Genomic DNA, 10,158 nt, shown 5'->3' with positions numbered 1-10,158 from the left:
ACTAAACTCTGGTCCGACTAGGATGTCGCCATATTGATTCATCATGGAAGAAACGACATAATTTTTTTTCCATGATATAACATGAATAGGTGATAACGATTATAAAATATTTGATTTGGGCCACGATTTAAGATATACAGGTTACTCAACGAAACTAATTTTTTGGTGCGCTTAAAATTAACGATATTGCCATAGCAAGAATAACAGTTAGCGCTTTTGCATTTTAGTGATTTATCCTGGTACTACAAAGAACATCATTATCAAATTATCAACAAATGTCAAATATCAATATTCAAAAATCAAAATTCAAATACCTATTCAATTAAGTTATTAACGATTTAAGATATATCTTAATTCTTAAATTGTGTATTCGTGTTCAATGTTCAATGGTCAATTAGGTATTAATTATTATTAATAAATTTATTAAATACTAAATAGTATATCAAAAAACCATCCTTTTGGTAGAGCAATGGAGCCAATTTGACTCAGCACTGAATTAAATAATGATTCATCTTGTACTACAACTTCATTTACACTTTCGATGTATTCTGTAACCTAATAATCAACAAATTTCCAAGTTTGTGTAATTTGTTTGTAACTATAGACAGCCCTACAAAGCTGTAGTTATAGAAAACTGAAAAACAAACCATCGAAATACAAGTTCGTTTAGCATCAGGATACTCATATTCTTCAGGAATACTTTTTTTTTTTTTGTTAATTTGCTATAATTATGGTCATGAGTAACTACACTGTTTAACGTTGTATCTACTACCTAGTAAAAGTTAAAAAGAGATATACAACTGTTAGCTTACATTTAAGAGAACTTATAAGTATTCACTAAAATAACTAACTTTCTCATGATCAGTAATTATATTAATTGGTACAGCTCCAGTTTTCAGCCTTGGTCTTTTTAAACAAATCTAGTCACAAATATATAAAAAAAATATACTTAACCCTTAATAAAACAATTTATTTAAGCTCTTTAAAAACTTACAGAGTATTTATTGTTGCCACTGCCAGACACCCAAGTATTAATTATGTCGCTATTTTTAAAATGTTTAGCACACACTCTAGAGACACTGGTCAGTTGTGTACCTAAGGATTTTTCCCATACAGCAATATCTTTAATAGGGACGCCAAATTTTGTTTTGGAACTTTCGTGACACCCATTTACACAGCATTTATTTGACACCATAATAATGTTTTTAAATAGATACTCAAATAAAAAACTAGATTTAGAAAACAAGAGAATTATGAAATATCTTTTATTATCTAAATAATAAACATAAATGTTGGTATAGGATATAGGAATCAGGAAGTGTATAATAAAAAATATAAACATTAATATCTGATAATTATAAATTCTATATTTATATAATAAATATTATACATACAAATTACAAATTCTAAAGCCCGCCTAAAATATTTGTTTGAAAATGTTTACTATCAGGTTGTTGGTTGATTTTATCCACGCTTGGAGCGTTAGTAGCTTTTCTCGCATAGTTGATCAGCTGTTTAAATCCAACATTTAAGCGCACCATTTACGGTGTGTATGTGCATAGGGTCGTTGAGTAACCTGTATATCTTAAATCGTGATTTGGGCACTACGGAGTTAACAATTGTTAATCGAAGAACTACGCATGGTAACCGTTTTTATCGTAGCGCTTGAAATTGTGATAAATATGCAATTCAAGATAGTATGTCGAATCTGATGCCTCTTGAAAATGACTGGGTAAGTAATTTAACATCCACGGGTCTGATCACGAGTCCGTGGTGTGCGCTGTATCGACGATGACGGTAAAAATAGATGTGTATGTCACAAAGGAACGGAAACATATTATACAAAGGGAATATTGGAAATTCAGGCTAGTTATTTATGGAGGGGTTCTCGAGGTCGGTCGGGTATGGTGCAATGTCGAGGCTTACAGAAATCAGGCCATTCGTACATACTATCTACTTAAAGTTACTTAAAACTACAGTAGGTGACGGCCCAATCCAGTGAGCAACACAACTTGACGACCTGAGCGGCCACACACACAACACATACTGGGTTGCTGGCTGACTTACGCTGAGTTCTCTGGCACTAGTCCCGATCTCGGGCGATTGTTAGATTCCGTGGTAGTCAGCAACCGACGTTTGCAACAAGGTGATAGTGGTGAAAATTGAAACCAATATGTGGTACTTACTGTACTTGTCTTCAGAGGTAGATAGCAAGGTTTGAATCGAAGTGGTATAAGAATGAACACATACGCAATGTATGTATATAATATGTACGTATATTTTAACTCAATGGCAGCGTACATCAACCGTCCTAACCTAACCGATGAATGAATCATCAACTTAGGTTTGTCGTAATGGCGAAAATAGATAATTTATAATGAAAAGGTATTAGAAAGAGATTGTTATAATAACATACAACAATGTACACGCACTTGAATACGAATTATTTTTTGGTTATCTTGACACACATACACACACAAAACAAAGCGTTATAAAAACAGTTGATATAAATTATGGCGAATGTATTGTGTAGGAAGAAAAAGTGAAGAGTGGGAAGAAAAAAGAAGCTTTTGTATGCACCGGAAGCTATCGCCGATTAAGATGTGGTGACAGAAATGCTGACATCAGTGGCATGAACATGATTCATTATCAAAAAAAAAAAAAAACTATAAACATTAAATGAAGTTAGATAAGGTAAGTCATTTTTGGAAGTAGAATCTTATTGGCAATATTCTACATGGTCGTCATGGTCCATAATTTACCAGTGGAAATAATACCCAATACGCCTTCCATGTATTTAGTTTAGTGGGTTACTTGGTAGCCTTGGAGAGAGATACACGCTAAGATCATATTGCCCCCTCTTCTATGGTAAAATGTTGACCCTTGTTAGAGGCTCTCATATTTCCATTTTTAGATTCTGAAGGAAGTGATGAATGTATTGATTTTACAATGATGTGTTTTTTTTTTGCATCTGTGTACAGCATAACTAGTCGAAATAATGCTTCAACTTCAAACTTTGGGGGTGGTTTCTGATGTAAAAGTGAATATGTGATGTATTAAATAAAACACCACTTTTTGTTACATAGTTATTTATTTTGATGATCTGTGTAATGAAAAATGTTTTTACTGAGAGCGTGGTTTTTATCAAAAAGTGTGTAGGATGTGTGATAACTGAACTATCAGTTATCACCACGATTAAAGATAATATGGTTGCACAACGAAGCATAATAAAGTGACTCTTCGAGTTTCCTTGTTATCAAAACAAGTAGAACCGAGAACTGGCGCTCCAAACGTTAAAATATTGAATCACAAGTTTGAATAATTTTAATTGATAATATTATACTACCTTTCATCATATTATCTTCATATTACTAATTTAGTAATTTATGTATGTTATAAAAAGTATTAAAAACACAGAATGATAGATACTGTAAGTCTGTAACACATTTATATTTTATTTATATTATGTTTTGACACGAATTAAAAACAATATATTTTTAACGATTAATTAATAAAGTACTTAGGTACGTCACTTTCTGTATGTAATGTAAATTATAATTTTAGCTAACTACCTACGAGTTTTGATAATTTTTTTTAATTTTTATTTTGTTTTTTATTCATCTGATTTTTAATATATGTATACCGTCTCATTCTCATTATGACAAACGTACTACATATATCAGTTAGCATATCAGTTTGATGCACGTTACATTCAAATGTCAAAGTAAAACACCAAAAGTAGATATTTCTTTACTAGAAGTACAATTAACACTAAAATTACGAATCACGAAATCACAATTGAAAAAATCGTTGAAAAGTTCGTATTTTTAATCACGTTTACTTTTTCATATTTTCGCGGGAAAATATTGTACATTGTGCATATTATCACTGTTATCACAGAACATTATTGAATTCAGATGCCTAGTACTTAATTCATATTCTATGAGCGCTAGTGAAAGTTTCTAGGGTATCGTTGATAATAAAAGAATTTATGAGCTCCATTAAATTGTTTCTTATCATAGTTCGTTGGGCAACCATATTATCTTTAATCGTGGTTATCACACATATTACCTATACCAATACATTACATCTCTCTGTACATTTTTTTTTTTTTTAGTAATAAACCAACTTTTAAGTTTTTAAGATTACAAAGTCCAATACGCACGGATAGCATGATGTCACATTCGTTATCAACGCTTATCAGTTTTTGTAACTGGATCCAAACAATTATAATTTTTTATGTTAAATGTACATTTAATATGTATGTACTACTGTCACTCGTTAAATGTTAGTCTGTTATTTAACACAACAGTTTATTAAGTTTATTTACAGTTTATATTTTGTAATAAGCTTCGATATTTTAGTATTTAGTGTATTATATCTTAAAGTTATGGCTGGAAATCATATTTTATCAATATCTTCGATTTCAGAGTATTTTAAAGACAATATTAAACAATTAAAAAGGGGTGAAATTGCGTATAAAGATGGTCATGTTTTAAAAATTCAAGCAGATCTTGATTTAAATATTATTGTTGGAGAAATCAAGCCTAGTATGCGGAATGATAAGTACAAAGTAAAATTAATGTTGAATGACAGTTGCATTGTTGACGCTGAGTGTTCATGTCCTCGTGGAAAAGTAGTTTGCCATCATATAGCTGCGTTAGCACTATACACACACTATAATCTCAGTTCCACAGATCAAAGCTGTTCTTGGAATGTTAGAAAAAATATACCATGTAATGAAGTAAGAACTATTAGTGAAATGTATGGTCGTTTTGAAAGTCCTATTACTGATGTCTCAGATGAAGATTTTTCTAATTTTAAAAAAACTTTAGATAATTTAACTGTACCTGTAGGTTTTTCGTGGTTATTAAGTCCTGAACCAGAACTAGAACCAAACAAATGTCAAGCTATTAAATTAAATTCTATTAAGAGTATAATAAATACTGATGTTTGTAAACAGTTTGTAAAAGCAAAACAATTTGATGCAGTTAGAACATATATATTTGACAAATGTTTTATAACTGATGATACTATTTTAAAAATTGCTGAAGAATCTATAGGTCAGAGCAAAAGTGAAATGTGGCATTACCATCGAAAGAACAGATTAACTGCTAGTCATTTTGGTCACATTTTAACTTCTTGCAAAAAACAAAAATTTTCAAAATCTTTCTTCAAGTCACTACAAAATGAAACTAATTTAAGTGGCGTTCATGCTGTTCAATGGGGATTGACAAATGAAATATCAGGCATCAAAGTTTTAGAGCAAGAACAAAATGTTAATGTTGTATCTACTGGGTTATGGTTATTAAATAATGGAGTTTTAGGAGCATCTCCCGATGGCTTAGTAAATTCTGAGTATATTGTAGAGATAAAATGTCCATGGAAGTACAGGAATAAAAGTTTAGATATTGAGCTTACCAAAGATCTCAACTACATAGTATACATAAAAAACAAAATTATTTACATTAACAAAAAACACTTTTATTGGGATCAAATCCAAGGGCAACTATATATAACTAAACGAAAGTTATGTTACCTAGTAATTTGGACACCAGGTCAATCAATAATTACGGAAGTAGAAAAGGATCCCGAATGGTTTCCAAATATTAAAATCTTAGAAACATTTTTTATTGAGACTTATATTCCATTTCTAACTGAAGAACAATTTAGCACATAATTTTTTAACATATTAATTAATTGTACTCAAAGTTATATACTTATGAGAGAATTTAGTATTTAAAATTGTCAATTACATTAAAATATATTATATAAAACTTATTAAACAAATAAAAAATTAAATTACAAAATGTCAATTAATAATATTATTTTACTATGAAATAAAATATTTTGAACAGGCGGTTTTAGACTAAAACTAACTTGGATTTACCATTTTGTTTTCAACTTCATGAATAAGCGGATGTTGAAGATTTGTTAGTGCAGCAACAACTTGAAAAATTTGCTCTGCTTGTTTTAACATAGTTGCAGGAATAAAATTTAAAATTGCAAAACATTTTATTCTTTGTATGGCCCTTTCAATATGAATTCTTGCCTTAGCTATGACTTCAGTTTGTATCACTTGTTCAGGTGTAAACTGAGGAGTGTCTAGAAAAGGTGGTAGATTTAAACATACTCCAGGTGGTAAAATGTCTCTGATTAAAAAACCTTTGTCAGCTAAAATTAAGTCTCCCTCTACTAACTGCTCTAAGAGTCCACTTTTTAATGTTATCACTTTGTCCGACGTAGAACCAGGAAATAAGCTACTTACAAAAGTAACCACACCATTAGGTGCAATTCCTATAAGAACTTTCCATGTATTTCTATGCTTATAACTGCTATATGTATCTCTTTGAATATTCATGGATTGTCGAGACACTGATGTGAAAATTTCTGTGCAGTCTATTACAATTCGACAATTCATAAAAGGCTTAAAGGAATCAGGTAAACAAGTTTGATTTTTTTGTCTTGAAGGTATTTTATTCATACACTTTAAGAAAAGTACATTATGTAAAATGTTAATCCAAGTGATGCTAATATTAGTAATTGTACTTCTACTGCACTTAAATCTAGTAGCCAAATCAAAATGAGGGAAGTTATGTCTTAATTTCATTAATGTTAAAAGAAGTTGGTCTGGTTTACTTATACTCTCAACATTCCAACCAAAGTGGTAATGCAGTTTTGAATTTTTTAATAAATTATAAAGAGCCATAAAAACGTCATTTGTAGGCAAACCTGTATAAGACTGTAATAATTCATTATTTTGGCTTAAGTTTTCATAGTTAAATGAAAGACTCAATTGTTTTAATTTTAATTTCAAGGCATTGTTCTCCTCCTTGAGAAAATAGTTCTCAGACTCATGCATAATTGAAGCTATGTTTGAAGAATTAACTGAGTCTGTGCTAAAATTGCAAAATATATCAAATTTAATATAATACTATAGCCTTAGCAGTAACATATACTATTATATATTTACCAAATAATTGTTTTTGAAGTAGTTGACAAATCTAATGGACTTTCATTAGTAATTAACTCACCAACAACCAGTTGATCATCACATTTAACTGGTATGACATCCATTTGAATTATTTGTTTAGATAACTTTTTCCTCGTTTTTTTTTCCGGAGTCAAATGATGTAAACTAAATTGTTGAGGACGATGAGGCAAAATTTTAGGTTCATTTTCTTTTTTGTTATCTTCAAAATGGCAACTACAAACCCTAGCGCCTGATTTTGGTTCATCAGTTCTTCTAAATTAAACATATTTAGTTAGAACCCATACATAAATAAAAAATATTTCAGTTTAATATATTATTATCGGTATGTAAGCGTAGCAAAGTTAAAAGTTTTTTAAAAATAAACCTGAGCAATTTAATCCAGCGTTTTCTAATTTTAGGATCTTTAGGTATTCTAAAAAATTTACACAGATTTCGTTCATTGTAATGCTTACAGCCATAAGCCCAGCACATAACCATTTCACTGTATAAAATATAAATTAAAAGCATAACAAAATAAAATAGCTTATAATTCTATTAGCAGCATGCAACTATTTAGTTATTTTTTAATTTTAATATAATTTTAAATGATTGTAAGAATAAAAATAAATAAATAGATGGTATACTTACCTATATTGTAGTTTAAGTAAGTATTCGCTTTTAAAAAACTTTAAGTACAAATCAAACAAAAAGTACCTATATTATTTTACATGGTTAAAGTGATTTGTTTGGATCCAAAACACAAATAATGATATTAGTGATAACACGCGTGACGTCATTGCTATCCGAGCGTATAAGAAAACAAAAATATATTATATAACTATTTAACAAAATTTGTATGAACACAATTTAACTAACAACTTTAAATAAAAACAATGTATCAACACCACAGACTATTTTATATTTTATAATTTACTTTTTGAATTTTTCTCCCAAATCTGTTCACTTCATATTTTACATTTTCTTCTTCACTTACTGTTTTTAATTTACTATTCTCATCCACTGTTTTCTCTGTCTCTATTTTATCATCATTTTCATTTTCTTCATTTAGATTAATTTTTTTATTTGACCAATATTTATTTTTCAAATTATGTGCAGCTCTGGAGATCTTTATATCTACTTCATTTCTTCTCTTAATTCTATTATTTTGGTCTCTTAAAATGATTGACCTTGGTGCCTTGTGACGTTGTATAATTTCAGCAGGTTTCCAGATGTTATTTTCCTTAAAAACTATGTTTTTATTTATATCTAATTCTCTATCTTTTGAATTTTTATCATAGTAGTATTTTTTTGTTTCATTCTTTTCCTTCAATATTTTATTAAAATTATTTATTACTTTGGGTTTTAATAATTCATCTTTTATTGGAAGTTTTGTCTTACATAATCTACTTAATAGTAATTGAGCAGGTACTACGTTTGTTCCTGAAATTGGTGTATTTCTGTATTCCATTAGCATTAATTGTAATTCATTTTTTGATTCATCACTTTTTCTTAATATTTGTTTGGCTATTCCTACACATTTTTCTGTAAGCCCATTGCTTTATGGGTAATATGGACTTGACGTTGTTATTATAAAATCCCACTCTTTACTTAATTGTTTTATTTTTGTAGAATAAAATGGCATATTGTCTGCTCTCATTTCCCTAGATATTCCATGTATTGAAAAAATATTTTGTAACACTCTTATTAGGTATATTTTCTGAATTTTTTGACTTTAGTCTTACTAATTCAATCCATTTTGAATAATAGTCCCCTAGTACCATATATGAGTGGTTTTTGTATTCTAAAATATCGCATCCAATTTTTTGAAATGGAAGGTCAGGTTGTTTTTCTATTATCATTGGTTGTTTACAATTTTTGTTATTGAATTTTTCAAAAACTCTACACTTAGCTATTACATTTTCTATTTCATCATTCATGTTTGGTCAGTAAAATAACATTCTTGCTCGACCTTTTGTTTTAACAATTCCAAGGTGTGAATCGTGTAATTTACTCAAAATTATTGATCTCATTGTCTTTGGAACTATAATACAGTTTTCTAAAAATACTAATTCTTCCTCTACACAAATTTTGTTTCTTTAGTTAAAATAAAATTTTATAGTCTCCGGTACCTTTGTTTTGGAATTTGGCCATCCATTTTTATACATATTTTTTAACTCTAGTAATACTTTATCTTTATTAGTATCCTCTTGCATTTTTCTTTTATTGTTTCACTCATGTTTACTGTATGTACTACTTGATTTACATCTGGTATTGTTTCACAATGTTCAGACTTTGAACATTTCCTACTTATTGCATCTGCTATGTACATTTCTTTTCCTGTGACATGCACTACTTCAATGCCATTATGCTTAATTTTAGTTTGATTCGTTGCAATCTCTTTGATGAAATTTGATTAATATCTTTTTTCATTAGTGAAATAAGTGGCAAATGGTCTGTTTGTACAGTGATTTTTTTTCCATAAATGAACTGATAAAATTTATTGCAGGCAAACAAAATTGCTAAGAATTCTTTATCAATTTGCCCATAATTACATTCCACTGGTGATAGACTTTTTGAGGCATAGCATATTGGTTTCCCATTTTGTAATAACACACACCCTATACCATTCATACTACTATCTGTTTGGATTGTACTCTTGAGGTTTGAATTGAAATTTTGTAACACTGGTGTGAACGAGTGATCGTTAAAATATTTTTTAATTTTCTTATATATTCTGTATGAGTATCATTCCATATGAACTCTGCATTTTTCTTTATCAAATGTCTTAAAGGAGATGTGATTTCAGCTATATTTGGCATAAAATTACGTAGATAATTTACTAATCCAAAAAATCATTGTAAATCTTTTTATTTCTTTGGTTGATCATAATTTTCTATTGCCGAAATTCTACTGTTATCGGGTTTTATTTTACCTTCACTAAATCTGTGTCCCAAATATTTTATTTTATTGAGCATATTATATTGGAGTTTATTTTTGTTGAACTTTATATTATTTGCCCTAGCTCTTTCAAGTACTTCAATTAATATTTTATTATGTTCTTCTTCTGTTTCCGCATGTATTAATATGTCATCTACATATATAAAAACACCTTTTATATCTATAAACAATTCTGTATTATACTTCTGAAATACTTCTGCGGCTACTGATATACCAAATGGTAGTCT

General features: G+C 29.2%; 1 protein-coding gene across 1 annotated transcript; it reads right to left on the bottom strand.

The window, feature by feature from the left end:
• Nucleotides 1-5,609: 5,609 nt before the first annotated feature.
• Nucleotides 5,610-7,717, bottom strand: LOC149059876 (uncharacterized). Its single transcript, XM_089217220.1, has 4 exons — nt 7,622-7,717; nt 7,359-7,475; nt 6,974-7,246; nt 5,610-6,899 (listed from the first exon to the last, which is right to left on the bottom strand). Exons 2-4 carry the CDS (start codon nt 7,469-7,471, stop codon nt 5,876-5,878), a joined length of 1,410 nt encoding a protein of 469 aa, XP_089073346.1. The 5' UTR covers nt 7,472-7,475; nt 7,622-7,717; the 3' UTR covers nt 5,610-5,875.
• Nucleotides 7,718-10,158: the final 2,441 nt, after the last annotated feature.

This window comes from Diuraphis noxia, unplaced genomic scaffold, assembly GCF_037042655.1.
Source record: "Diuraphis noxia isolate RWA-SAM2 unplaced genomic scaffold, SU_Dnox_SAM2 contig0001, whole genome shotgun sequence".
In the NCBI taxonomy this organism is placed as follows: domain Eukaryota; kingdom Metazoa; phylum Arthropoda; class Insecta; order Hemiptera; family Aphididae; genus Diuraphis; species Diuraphis noxia.
The sequence above is the reverse complement of the archived record's forward strand: the minus strand, read 5'-3'. Positions and strand labels throughout refer to the sequence as shown.

Excerpts from the sequence above, each read along its gene's own strand:
- LOC149059876 (XM_089217220.1), bottom strand. The coding sequence starts at position 7,471 with ATGGTTATGTGCTGGGCTTATGGCTGTAAGCATTACAATGAACGAAAT. Across the intron at positions 7,247-7,358 it reads CGCTGGATTAAATTGCTCAG|AAGAACTGATGAACCAAAAT; the intron begins GTTTATTTTTAA and ends TGTTTAATTTAG. Across the intron at positions 6,900-6,973 it reads ACTTCAAAAACAATTATTTG|CACAGACTCAGTTAATTCTT; the intron begins GTAAATATATAA and ends TTGCAATTTTAG.